The 15,137-nt window shown below is 37.4% G+C and overlaps 1 protein-coding gene across 1 annotated transcript in view; it reads left to right on the top strand.

Moving 5' to 3' along the window:
• The window catches only part of Tll1 (tolloid like 1), a 147,846-nt gene that overhangs the window by 103,652 nt on the left and 29,057 nt on the right, over positions 1-15,137 (top strand). The window contains exons 11-13 of the mRNA XM_048330724.1: positions 1,211-1,327; positions 2,688-2,833; positions 14,517-14,712. Coding sequence (XP_048186681.1) covers positions 1,211-1,327; positions 2,688-2,833; positions 14,517-14,712 — 459 coding nt within the window. The remainder of the gene's footprint in view (positions 1-1,210; positions 1,328-2,687; positions 2,834-14,516; positions 14,713-15,137) is intronic.

Raw genomic sequence — 15,137 nt, forward strand, 5'->3', positions numbered from 1 at the left:
ATGTTAGAATTGACTACTTGTACGCTGTTGATGAAAATCCCTGCCTTTTGCTACATGCCTCTCTTCTGCTTATTGATTCAGGAAGATATTTCTTCACCCATTAGCTGATATTGCAGATTGGCTTTATTCCAGTGAGCTATCTTTTATACAGATATTAAAACTGTGTAAGAAAAGCTGGGTGCCAGTGGCTCTACCTGTCATCCTAGCTACTCAGGAAGCTGAGATCTGAGGATTTGGGTTTGAAGCCAGCCTGGGGAAGTCTGTAAGACTTTTATCTCCAAAAAATCTACAAAAACTGAAAGTGGAGCCAAGGATCAAAAAGTTATGAAGGACAGTGTCCAGGACCAGCCCCCAAACCAGAGCGCGTGCGCGTACATACACCCCCCTCCACACCCCCCTCCCACACCACTACCACCACCACCACCACCACCACCACCACAACAACAACAACAACAACAAAATCAAACTAGCATTTCAGCCACACAGAAATGTGGATAATAATGTAATATATCCAGAATCATTTCATGTACTTTGTCATACCTCACCAGTTATCACATGAAAAATCAGAATTCGGACATAGGAAAGCATGAGCACATCTCTGTAGAAAGATGTGGGAGGGACAGAAGGAACAACATTCTTACATTCACTTTACTTTTACACTTACCAATAAATTCAGACCCAAGACTTGTGATACCACTTGTGACACTACCTGTACCCTCTCAGATGATGGCCTTGTAGACCTCATAGAGCATGGGCAATAACACACTATCCCATTCTGTGGATGTACTATTTGACCTGGGTAGAGCAAGAGAGAGCTCCTCCTTGGGCTGAGAATGCATTCTACTCCCCCATTAATGACCAGATGGATGATTTGAACCAGCTCCTCAGGGTGACTCAGGTAGTTCTTTCTCTGCTTCTCATGGAGTTCCATAGTCCCATACCTGTGACCACTTATGAATATCTTTGTGACTTTACTTCGCCCCTCTAAGATGACATTGACATAGGTTGCTTAAGGCTATATACGTAGATATGAAGCAATTGCTTTGTTTCCTTCGTAAGTGAATATTAAGGCAAATATTAGTGTTGGCTCTACTGTCTAGGAATAAAAACAGGAGACAATCATTGGATCATTTGTGGTTGGTGTGGAATGCGAGTAGAGTACTGAGTTTCACTTAGGAGTTTCTTTCTTGATTCTTGTCATTTCTTTTAGGTAGATTCTGTGGGGACAAAGTGCCAGAAGTTCTGACTTCTACAGACAGCAGAATGTGGATTGAGTTTCGGAGCAGCAGTAACTGGGTAGGGAAAGGGTTTGCAGCAGTCTATGAAGGTGAGTCATGCACCAAGTGAAGAGCTCATTTTATCTTAGGTCTCCGGTCACAAATGCCCTATGCATTGTATTAAAATGATGATGAAATGGGAGGGGTGTGGGAAATTGGGCAAATGCTAACCTGGTATTCAATGTACATACCTGAAAGTGGAACTAGGTAAACTGAGGGGATGAGTGGGGGTGTGAGATGGAAAAGAAAGATGAAAGGAGTTACATGGATGAAGAGACAAATTTAACATGTTAAATGAAAACCTCTTTGTATGACTTCTTTTTTTTTTTACAACTTCTTAAGGATAATACATAAAAATCATGTTGTAACCATAGCTACAATTAGGAAATTTTCTGAACCTGCATTGATTGAAACTTCATAAACTTATTTCTCTGGTGCCAGTGATAGAGGAATAATGAAATGTACTCAAGAATGTATGGGAGGAACAAAGTTCTTAAACTTAATTATTGGTTTTGTGAGACCACCACAATATTATAAAGAAATAATGGTTTTCCTTTGTAGTGATTTTTATATGTATTTGGTCCCAAGGCTGCTGAAACAATCTATTGTAGGAAATGGCACAGAAAGTAATTGTGCACATCTCTGAAGCATGCTTTTGTCTAAATAGAAGAGGCAGCATTCAAAAGAGAATTTATTCCACACTTGGTTCTAGACTGTTCGGAAACAATCAACTGGCATTGTTCTTCCTGATTTAGTAATAGCTCCTCTTTTTGTTTTGGGCTAGCTTATGGGCAGAGGAGCCCCTTTCTAATACAAGGACTTAGGTGATTTCCAACACAAGAAGATTTCTGCTTCCTTTAAACTTTTTAAGTAAATGGAAGCATTTTGTTCCAAAGATTTACCACATGCCTGGGGAGAGGGTGATGTGGACTGGGCTGCAGCTGTTGAACACATGGAGCTCACTCACTGCCAGAAGCCCAGTGAGTGAATTCTATTTGGGGTGAGATTTCTTTGCTGATGAGTGATTTTACCTGTGGTCAAAAGACCAAAGCAAACTGGGCAAGGATTCATAGAACAAACTCCCAGGAAGTGGATTTATACAATCTCTGAAAGCTTTTTAAAGTTAAAGAAAAAAAAATAACTTGTGTGAAGAGGTGACATCACAATGGTTAAAATTATACATTCCATGGATGATCATTATCTAGTGTTTACCGTTAGGTGACTATTATTATTACCCTCTAAATCATTACAGCAGCACAAACAGCCAACTTTGATTTTTCAAAAACGAGCACAACCAAGTGTTTGTATTCTTAGGTACAGGCACTGAACTGAACTTTTACCTCAAAAGAAATGGAAAATGAAATGAGAGGCCTTGGTTCATGTAACTTTGTTTGCCTGTTTGTTCTTCAGCGATCTGTGGAGGTGAGATACATAAAAATGAAGGGCAGATCCAGTCTCCTAATTACCCCGATGACTACCGACCAATGAAAGAATGCGTGTGGAAAATAGCCGTGGCTCAGGGCTACCATGTCGGACTGAACTTCCAGGCCTTTGAGGTAAAGCATCTTAGACAACCTTCTTGAGAATATTCGCCATAAATGACAGTGGCATTTAAAAGGCTCCTCATTTAATGGGCAAAAAAAAAGCAGAGAATCAGTCTTTTAATCAGCGAAGAAGCAAACGATCGCCTATAAAATGCAACATCAAGAGCGGGAGTTTCTTTTCTTTCCTCTTGTTGCAGACATTTAGAGAAGATTAAAGTGGGTTTACATTAACTATGCTATTTGAATGAGAATGTTTGAAGTGCTAACAGTAGGGTTTTTTATATAATATATGTAACAAATACATAGGCTTTTTTTCTCCCCACAAACTACCTGGAGGGTCTATTAATGAACAGAACTTTTCTTTTTTCTTCTAAGAGGTTAAAAAATTGAGAGTCTTTTTTGCTACCTGAACCCTTTTTTCTTCCCTTGCTTTTCCCTGCCCCGTTAATAGATAATTAAAAAAAAATAAAATGTAAGCATTCTTACACATTTTCAACTTCATTAAAAATATGTATCAAGGGGCTGGGGATATAGCCTAGTGGCAAGAGCGCTTGCCTCATATACATGAAGCCCTGGGTTCGATTCCCCAGCACCACATATACAGAAAATGGCCAGAAGTGGCGCTGTGACTCAAGTGGCAGAGTGCTAGCCTTGAGCAAAAAGAAGCCAGGGACAGTGCTCAGGCCCTGAGTCCAAGGCCCAGGACTGGCAAAAAAAAAAAAAAAAAATATATATATATATATATATATATATATATATGTATGTATGTATGTATCGAGGAGATCTTTGCATGGTTGTGTTTATTAGATTCAGGATGGTAGGTCCAGGAAGAGTCAGAAATTCAGAATTCATGACTGGAGAGTTCTCTATGGATTAGAATTCAATTCATTATCCCAGCCAACTACAGGCAGTAGAGGGCGCCATCTAGCCACTGCGACTGTGAACTTGGGGTAGTCACTAAGTAAGGCCTTGTTTAGACATTAAGGAACTCCTGATGCAACTTATAAAGCTAGAATATCCTGCATCCCACCTGTGAGACAGTGGCTGGTATTTTAATTTTTTTCTTTTTTGGTACTTGTGTTTGTTCCCTGCACGTGCTATTTAATTTCCTAGTTACATTCCTTTAATCACGCAAGGAAATACTTTCTGCTTTGATCATAAGGTTGTGTTTCATGCTTGAGACTACTTCGTAGTTTTGGAATTTTTGGTTTTGACATTATTTGGTTCACATTTGCATTCTTGTCTTGGAATGGAGTAATAGGAGCATAAACATGGTTCACACAGACAAGTTTATTGTTAGCAGTGACCTAAAGTTGGCAAGAAGGATCTCATCTGATATTTAGACTCAGACTAGTTTATTGAATAATTATCTACCCAATGATCATATTGTGTGTGTTGTAATATTTCAAGAATTATGAAATACAACTGTCATTCAATAAATAACTCTATGTATTATGGAAGTTTCTAATTACAGGAATGGTATTAGAGAATTCTCATTCCTACTAGGATCTAAAAACTGAGAAAAATGATACTGTTGATTTGAAGCTGTTTTGAAGTTTTACTTAATTTTTGATTTATCAGTGAAGTAATAGTGATATTCTCCAAAACTAGGAGATCATGAGAACAAATGGAAAGTATTTTCATTTCAGGCACTTAGCTTGTTGAATGAATGAATGAATGAATGGTCACTATGCTTTGGGATTGAGGAAAAGTCATGACCCCACTTGGCTGACAGAACCTTTTATTTATCATGTCTCCATTCCTGTCCTTCCTTCTTTTGGCATTATTTTTATATTTCCATTTACATACTTAACATATATTCGTTTCTGGTAGGCTTCTCTCTCTTTTAATTTTTATTTTTTGATGGTCCTGGGGCTTGAACTCAGGGCCTGAATGCAGTCCCTGAGCTATTTTGTTCAAGGTTAGCACTCTACCATTTTGAGCCACAGCACCACCCCAGTTTTGTGGTGGTTCATTGAATGTTGATAAGAGTCTCACAGACTTTCCTGCCCAGCCTGGCTTTTAAACTGCCGTTGCCAGGTCTCACCCTCCTGAGTAACTAGGATTACAGGTGTGAGCCACCAGCACTAGTCAAGGCTTCTGACTTTACTTGAACAAGAACATCTCCTTGATGGTTTTGTATTCTTGAGTGATCCTACTCTTCCTTGATTTGTTTCAGCCATGTCAGTGGATGTGATCACTAAATAATTACCCCAGGAATGCTCTTAATTCTATTTTCTGTCATAAAGTTTATGGTCACACTATGAGCATATTATGTCCCCTTGGACTTCAGGTGACAATAACACTAAACCAACTTTCTAGTTACCCTGTCATCCCCCCATCACCTCTGCTTGGAAATAATCTGGAGAACCTTAGCTCTCATGCCTGGTTCTGTTTGTTCTATTCTCCACACAGAAGCTATAGTGAAGCTTCCACAATGTGACGGCCATTATCAGATTGAAAATAAAACCCAGACTCAATCATGATTTGATCCTTAGGCTCCTTGCTACTACTTTTATATCAGCATCTTCATGCTCTTAAAAACATCGTTCACTTCAAAATATTTTGAAATGTTTTTCTCACCTCTGGTTAAGTCTAAACCACCGTTCTGCTTAATTATTTGTATCCTCCCATGCTTATGTGTCTTTTATTGAAAAAAAATCACCACAGGGTAGGTGATTATATGGTAAGATAACAATGGGTGAGAACCATTTTCCACGGTGCTAATCACTTATCTCCAGCACCAGTGGTTGAATGGTTATTTGATTATTTAAAGGATGGATAAATAGACAGATGTAAATGCTTACAAGAATGCACACACTTGATGGTTGAACAATAATATGTCCTTTTTGTTGTCAAAGGCATGGAAGATTCTATGCAGAGGGAAACAACATACATAAGTTAGGTTTAGATCATGGAGAGCCCAATATGGCTGGATGTAGACTAGAAATCATGGACAATCCAAGACTTCACAAGTGACAGTGGCAAGCAGGCTTATGCTATTAACCTGATATCACACCAATGAATGGTGAACCAACATTAAAATACTTACTTTAAAATCCTTGTAGATCCTGATTTTATTTCAACACTCACTTCCTTGGTAAAATTGTATAATCCAAAAAAAATCACCACTTGTAACAATCTGAGAATCATTTACAGATAGGAACAGAGCACCAAACATGTACAGACTACCACACCAAGCTGTAATGGTGTCCTGTAGAAAATGTGTGTAAGATAAAATCACTCAGGCATGAATCATAGCGTTCTTGGCTGTGAGGCCGGTGTTAATGAATCAATATTTTATATTAAGGTATCTTTAAATAGAAACACACATAAAACAAGGTTATACACTGACGGGTTGTTAAAAGAAATTGTGACTAGCATTTCAGGAAGCTAACACTGTATTTGACTAGGAGCAGTGAATCAGTATTTGCTAATTCAATGTTCTCAGCGGCTTTATGGAGCATAATTAAATACGTATTCTGAATATCAAAAGTTAATAGCTATTGGTTTAAGTTAGTAAGCTATTGATTTATAGCCACTCATTTTTGTTTACATACTATTTTTGACACAGATTATATCTTTAATATAGACAATGAGCTCACAAGTTCCGTATTTTTCTTCTGAAAACATTGTTTCCATTCTCTCAGTTATGTTTTTTCAAAGGCTGTCTCTTTGATCCTCTATATTCCATTTTATTTTATTTTATTTTACTGATGTTTGAGCTCAGTGTCTGGGTGCTGTCCTTGAGCTTTTTTTGCTCAAGGCTGAAATTCTGCAACTTGAGCCACAGCTCCACTTTTGACTTTTTTGGGGGATTAACTGGAGGCAAGAGTCTTATGGACTTTCTTGCCCAGGCTGACTTTGAACTGTGAAGTGAGGATTAGAGAACTAAGCCACCAAAACCCAACTCTATTTTCCTTTATGTAGAAGGGCCATTAAGTTGAACTTGTTCATCATTCTGTTGGAGACAAATTACTAGCTGGCCATCATCTATACTTCCCTGTGACTTTGTGCCATACTTTAATCTTTCCCAGGGCTACTTCAATTTTGATCTAAGCACAGAAGAAATCTTCAGGAATCACCTTTGTGAGTGAGTTCCAGGAATCTACTTAAAGGCAATTAATAGGCATCCTATTTTGGAAGTGCTATGGTCTGAATGTTTGTCTGTTCTCAGAATTCACATGATAAGATCTCAAGTTGATGACATTAGTATGTAGGACAATTAGGGAGTGATTAGATCATGAAGATGGAGCCCCCTTGTGAATGAGAATAAGGCATTTCTATCTTGGGAGGGAACAGAGAGAAGGCGCCACTCACAAGGGGTTTCTCTTCAGATATGAAATCTGACAGTACCTGAATTTTGCATTTCTCAGCCTTATGAACTGGCAGAAATAAATGTCTAATGACTAGGAGCCACCTTGTCTATAGTGATTTCTTCTGGCCTCCTGAATGGACTAAGGGAGATTTATATTCTACTGTGCATTTTTTCATTTGTATAGGCACATCTCTGAATTTAAATGTTCAACAGAAATCTTATCTATAAAGAGGCCTCTAGTACTATTTTATTTGACAACTTTTAATAAGCAGCAATACAGAAGAGAAAAAAGTTTGGGGAGGCTGGAAATGTTTATATGAGCAACTTCAAAGAAACACCAATAAATAAAAAATTTGAAAAAGAAGTGAAATAAACCTAGAGCTTACTTTTGTTTAAATTGAAATTGTCACGCACATTAATTCAAGTCAGATTATGTTTGAGGTATGTGTCAACATTGCTACACATTCTGACTTGAAGATTCTTCCCTTATGAAAGCCAGACATGTTTACCAGCCTCACAGGGCTGGAAGTTTTAAATAGTGCACGTGTCTTTCTTTTGTCACTTGGTGAATTCTGTGACTTCAAGCAATCCTTTAATGTCTTTAAATGCTTTTATTAGTTTACAGTAAGTAGATAGTCTTTGGGCATGAACTAAGAAACCAAGATAAGGAAGTCCTAATTAGTTCCCATGTCAGTGCTAAGCTAGGAGTACATGTTGGCCAATAATTGCAGAAGAGAAGGGAGAAGTAGCTCTTCATGAACATGACTCTTTTTCACTGCTCTCCATACTGTCTTGGACATTTTATTTAACCCTAACTGCTTTCAATAAAATCATTAAAAATAAAAATGGATAAAAAATTCTTGTGGGCATGGAGGAAAGTAAAATGAACTGCTAACATTTAAATAGCAAAGACCCCTGGCTCTGCTGGAATTTGAGTTCTGGTCACATTTGCTAAGTGGGCCATACCTCCATTCTTTTGCTTTGGTTAGTTTTGAGATAGGGTCTCACTTTTCCTCAGGTAGCTCTGGACCACGAGCCTCTTATTTACGTGTTCCCTTGTAGTTGTACACATAGGGACATACCATTATACCCTGCTTCTGTTGAGAGGGGTCTTCCACCTCCTCTTCCCAACATGCCTTTGGTAGGCCTTAAGCTATGATCTGCCCAATCTCCTCTGCTTAAGTAGTTAGAACTATAGGAATAGCTAGAATCACAGCTATGATGTTGCTTGCACTCTCTCTCTCTCTCTCTCTCTCTCTCTCTCTATATATATATCTATCTATCTATCTTTCTCTCTCTCCATGTGTGTACCAGTTCTGGGACTTGAACTCAAGGCCTCGGCACTGTCACTGAGTTTTTTGGCTTAAGGCTAGAGCTCTACCACTGGAGTCACAATTCTACTTTTGGTTTATTTTTGTTGGTTAATTGGAGATAAGAGTCTCACAGATTTTCCTGCCTGGGCTCTTTTTAGCTGTGATCCTCAGATCTCAGGCTTCTGAGTAGTTAGGTTTTCAGGAATGAGTCACTATCAGTCAGCTGATGTTGCTTTTAACATGTTTGAATATATTTTCTTTCTTCCTCTTCAAGTTGTAATGATGTGTTAATATTAATTCAATATTAGAGCTTTTAAATATTAAAAAACTAAGTATTAGTATTTTCAAATAATTGTTTAAATATTAAGCCTTTAAAATTCCATTTTCTTTTTCTTTTTTTAACTTTATTTTTATTGTAAAGGTAATGTACAGAGGGGTTACTGATTTCTAAGTCAGGTAATGGGTATGTTTCTTTTTGAACAGTGTCACCTCTTGCCACTTGTTCATAATATTATTTCTTAGAATTGCTTAGATTTTTCTCATTACTAAAATAACTTGGGTTTTAATAAAACATGTTTATTTCATTGCTTTTATTCACAAGTGTGTGTGTGTGTACACGTACATGTATCATGGCTGAACTCAAGATGTCACACCCAATAGGCTTTTGTGCTTGCAGCTGACATTCTATCATTCGATCCAAACCTCTACTCTGGATTTTTTCTGGTTATTTTGGAGTAGTGTCTAGCAGACTTTTCTGCCCCAGCTGGCTTTAAACCTCAATCCTCTGATCTCAACCTCCTGAGTAGTAAGCACGAGAGCTGTGAACCACTGATTCCCAGAAAGTGCTAGTTGTGTTTTGCTTTTTTAATTTCTTAAAAGCAAGAAACAGCTTTAATACTTTCCCAAATACACATCATATACAAGCTGTGCCAATTTTATTGCAGTTCCACCATTTGATTATTTTAATTTTATTAGATTGAATGGATTGTATTTTACAAGTATATTGTAATAGCTTTCAGAGAACTATTTTACTATAGCAAAATACTCATTAAATTTGCTGTTACAATCATTTTTTGCATTAAGTACATGCCACATTGTTGTGCAATCTCCAGTACTTTTCAGCTTGCAAAGCTGAAATTCTATGTATGCCTAACAAATTTTCCATTCTTTCCTCCCCTGAATTCTTCTCTCAGGTCCTGGCAACAACCATTTTTTGTCTGTTTAGAAATCTGACTAGTTTGTGTACCTAATGCAAGTGCAGACGTGTAACGTTTATAATTCTGTTACTGTATTATTACAGTTACCTTACTTTCTTCAAGGTTGTTCTGTTTCATCACATTTCTAAATTAACATCTTTTTAAATGTTGAATAATTATTTCATTGCATGTGTATCGTATTTTATCTATCCACCTATCAGAGGACTTAAATTTCTTATATTTTTGGCTATTGTGAATTTTGCAGCTTTGAATATAGATACACAATTATATATTGATTCTCATTTATATGTAAATATACCCTATATATGCATAAGATATATGTATATAATTCAAACTGCCATATATTTGTATATGTACCATGTGTATTTGCATATATGTGTATTTGCATATACGTGTACATGCATAGGAACATAGACAGTAGATAAAGGTGAAGTGTATAGATAGGTCTTGAGTTTGAGTTTGGCCTCCTATTTGGGGACAGGCCTTACCTCACTGGTGAAGCTCATATGCCAGCCCTGACTACAAAGATCTGAACACTATATGAATGTGAGTCTGGCTACATTTGGTCAAAGGCAATTTATTTTAATTGTATATCAGTAGGAATCACTCTCCTTTTCCACGGTTCCTTTATGAACAGCTATTAAGCACTCTTCACTTTTTGCTCGTCTTTGTACCTGTATCAATTTCCAGTCTCATTACTATCAGTTTTCTGCAGAGCATGCTATCGTTTTTATTGGATTCTCTAAATGCATTCGGGGTTTGTTTATATTATGATAAATTCACTGCATTCATGTACAGTTTATGCTCTGGTTCCCTTAAGGCCTGTAATAAATCAGCATCATTATTATCAAAACATACTCATTATATGTGTCACTGGGCATGACATTCTATGCAACTTCCAATTCTGAATTATGGTCATGGTTTACCTCAAGAGGAAACTGTGTCTTTTTTTAACATTTTTTTTCTTTCTTTCTTTTGTTTTGATTGACCATTGACTTGGTTGTTATTTTTCTCATGTTGCTTAACATTATTGGCCTACCATTAATGGTCTTGATTTGCTTTTTTTTTTTTAAAAAAAAAAAAAGAAGTTAAAGTGTCATCCATTTTATTACTTTATCCTGTATATTAATTATCAAGGTAACCTGATGTTGCTAGAGAAAATGTTGCACAGATGAAATAAAACAAAATAATTCACGCTTTCTTTTGGGTTCACTGTCATTTCTCTGGAGTATATGTCCTCGGTGGAATATAAATATCAGCGGAGGAGCAGATTCACCACGCAGGTATTTTACTCCAAATTAAACTGGAAAAGCACAGAAACACCATCATCAGACACCATTGCTAAGATATCTAGGAATGGTGTAAAATAATACCTTTGCAATTATCATACTTTGTATATATGATATGTATTTTTTTCTGAGGAGTTCTATAGTAGTGGCAGTCACCCATGAAGAAAGTTTACATTTCTCCTGTGACTACCCAGACGTTTACATGTTATGTAAACACTATGTACTCTATATATGCGAACCAATTAAATGAATCTTAAAACTGCCTATTTGTATGCATCTTACCCTTGGCATAATTTTACGTCATGTGTCATCATGTTAAACTTCTAATTTTAACTAAGTAATTAGTAAAAATACTGCAAAGTAAAATTTAAAGTGGTTATTTGATATCAATTAAAAGAACAGTGCATTGTGAGCAAGGCAATATCGGGTTTTAAATTTTAGTCATGAAGAAATGTAAAGTTTTTAGTTTAATGTCCGGTAATACCTATCTTGTTCTCTCTCAGCTAGTACTATGATATTTTTAAAGCAATAATCTTAAAATAGCAATTGAAGTTCCTCAGTAGATTTATAGGCATATTTTAGCTACCACAAATGATGGAAACTATGTAATCTTTGTTTGTCCTTCTCTGACTTACTTCACTTACTAAAATGTTTTCTAAATCCTTTCATTGATGATGCAATGTCATTCTTTCTAATGGATGAGTAAAATTCCATTGTTTATATATACCACATTTTTGCGATCTATTCATCCATTGAGATGCATTTGGGCTGATTCCCTATGTTGACTGTGGTGAATAGTGCTATAATGAACATGGCTGTATTGGTGGCTTCACTGTAACCTTGATTGGGTTCTATTGGTAAATGCCCAGGTATGAAATTGCTGTGCCATAGGGAGCCCTGTTCTTAGTTTTTGTAAAGAACCTCCATACTGCTTTCTTGAGTGGCTGAATAAGCTTACATTTCCACAAACATTGTATTAGAGTTCCCTTTTGGCCACATCCTCACCAGCATTTGTTATTGTTTTCTTGATAATGGTCATTATAACTGAGATGAGATGAATTTCAGTGTTGTTTTGATTTGCATTCCATTTATAGACAAATATGTTGGGCATTTCTTTGTGTGCCTGTTGGCTGTTTTTTTAACTTCTGAGACATCCTTTTAATTTATTTGCCCATGTATTAATTAGGTTCTTGTTTCTTTCAGGGTTTAATTTTTTGAGCTCCAAGTATATTTTGGAAATTTGTCATTATGTGCTGTCAACGCCTTTTGCCTTTCCTCACATTCTTTCCCACTTCTTCCCCTGTGACTCATGAATTGAGGGCATTTCATTCTAGGCTACTCTGCAAAGATGTCTTCCCATTCTGATAAGCAGTTGGCTCTATTAAGACATCTGGAATAGAGTTCAATTTCTGTGAAAAAATTAAAGTCAGGAATTTCTACTCAGAATTCGTCTTCCAATTTGTGTAGCAATGTGTTCATCATTGGTTGGTTGAGTTTTGAAGAATTTGAGAGTTTAAATATGACAGGAACACAAGTTCTCCATGAAGTTTTATAGGCCAATAATCTAACCTATTATTTGCCTTTAGTTAATAAAGAGAGAGAGTTTTCTCAGGGTGCAGAAGTCAGGAGGCATGTATCTATTTAAAACAAATAGAAAAAACCTCCTATCCAGATAAATCTTTGTCATTTTGTGTCGGGATCTGAACGATCCCTTTCTCCCCGATCTCCCGTGGAGAATGCTTGAACCCTAAAATCTATGAAAGAGCACTCGGCCTTGCCTTCCGCCGGCAGAAGGCCAAGGCGTACTCTCGTGGACTTATGCTAAGTTGAGGAAAGGTTGCTGAAGCCTCCCCTCCCCCCAGTCCCCTCACATGTTACCAGGAGCGGGGGGCGGAAAGAAGGCATCAGGGACATGCTGCGATGGTGGAATGCGTCTCAGCCCTCCGAGGGCAGGCCAGAGAAATTTATTATGATGACAAAAGCGGAAGGGGAAAGACTTGGGGTGACTGCCTGATTGGCTGACTGTGTTGCCACTCAAGTGATCATGGGACTTCTTTGGGGGCTGGACAACCCTATCATGGTGGCATGCACATGTTTGCCTCCCGAGGGGCGGGGGTGGGGGGGGGCTTCTTTTCTGGTTGAGGCTGAAAGGTGGGAGGGGCTCCCTCCCCCATTGTCCCAGGGCTGGGAGAAGGGCAGCGTCTCGCTCTTGGTGCCCTTCTTCCATCAAGGCCAAAACAGTCCCCAACAATATTGAGAAAAAGAAAGTGAGTATCAAATCTGTTACAGTAGGCTTTCTATACCTGCTCACACTCATTGTGGATGAGATTTGTGGATTAGAAGCAACGGTCATCCTATGCTATTAATTTTCCTTTCAAAATTAGATTTTCCATCTAAAGTTAGAGTGCTGTGTCCACCAACAGAATTTAATCCCAACTTTTCCCTGAAGAACGAATGGTTTTGTTGATAAAATATGAACATATTTTTATTTCTAATATTCAGAGTGAATGATACATTACTTATAATAGTTCTGAACCAGATGGAAATCATCTATTTTATTCAACTCTGCTTATTGAATCATCATAGGTGGTTCATATTTCTTTTAAAAGGCATTACTATTTGTGGTTCACATTTCTTTTAATTTATGTTGATCCTGACACACATGGATATACTATTTCATAGAATATATACATATATATGCATATATATATATGCACTACTAAGGTTTGAATTCGGGGTCTGACTTACTAGGCTGACAGTTTGCCATTGAGTCACACCACAAGTCCTATTTCTCAGTGATTATTTTTAGTATAAGATCTTAGTGCTAGTCTAGAAATTAGTCTGAGTTGATACCCACCTGTCATTACTGGAATAACAGGCATGCACAACATCTTCCATTTCCTGCCATGGAGATGAAGTCTCACAGGCTTGTATGGAACAATGATCCTCCCATTTATTTAAATTAAATTAAATTCATTTATTTATGTTCGTTTATTTTGCCAGTCCAAGATTGCTTAATTAATTTATATTTATATTTACTTATTTATTTTGCCGGTCCTTTGGCTTGAACTCTGGGCCTTAGTGCTGTCCCCCAGCTCCTTTTGCTTAAGGCTAGCGCTCTACCATTTGAGCCACAGTGCCACTTCATGCTTCTACTGTGATTATTTGCAGATAAGAGCCTCACAGACTTTCCTGCCCAGACTGGCTTTTGAACTGTTATCTTCAGATCTCAGCTTCCCGAGTAGTTAGGATTATTAAGCCCCTGGCACCCAGCAATCCTCCCATTTTTATTCTTCTAAGTAGCTACAATTACATGCTTGGGCCTGTGATACCTTGACACATACATATCTTTTTTATAATAAAAAGTCCTTCATTCATATGCAATATGAGTGTGCCACATGTATACACATGAGTAATAACCATGTGTTCTTACTTGCTATGTCACTTTTCAATTAAAAAGTCAGAACTCTTACACTGAGAATACACAATAATCTTCCTGTAAAAATTGTTTTTTTAAATCAATTAATGAGCTATGTTCACGCATCTGTCCTACTGTAGATTGAAAGACATGACAACTGTGCATATGACTACCTGGAAGTTCGAGATGGGACCAGTGAAAATAGCCCTTTGATAGGGCGTTTCTGTGGCTATGATAAGCCTGAAGATATCAGATCTACCTCCAACACACTATGGATGAAGTTCGTTTCGGATGGAACTGTGAACAAGGCAGGGTTCGCTGCTAACTTCTTTAAAGGTAATTTCCAGGCGTTCACAAATGAGAGATTTTTTTTTCATTAAGATTAAATGTGTTGTTTATCTTTGAGTCAGGAGAACATGGAATTGAACGTGTACTGGAAGATGAAATAGTCTCATGTTCATAGTTTCATGGCAAAACTTATGAGAAAATACTAGAGCTTGAACTGACAGGGTAAGAAATCAGGGTTCCCTATCATCTTTTTTGTTTTGGTATAAGTAGTCAACATAGCAAAATCCAGAAATGGAAGAAATGATTTTCCATACCCACAACGAAGCCTTCACAGCCAGAAAGGCATTTAACCAACATACAGTCACTCGGTTTACTTCCGGTGCTGTCACTGTTGATGGATCTCCTATGAAATAGCATCTCTTATGTTGGAAATAACACACGGCCTCTTCAACACAATATCCCAGTGCCTAAAA

The sequence above is a fragment of the Perognathus longimembris genome, chromosome 21 (assembly GCF_023159225.1).
Source record: "Perognathus longimembris pacificus isolate PPM17 chromosome 21, ASM2315922v1, whole genome shotgun sequence".
NCBI classification, from domain to species: domain Eukaryota; kingdom Metazoa; phylum Chordata; class Mammalia; order Rodentia; family Heteromyidae; genus Perognathus; species Perognathus longimembris.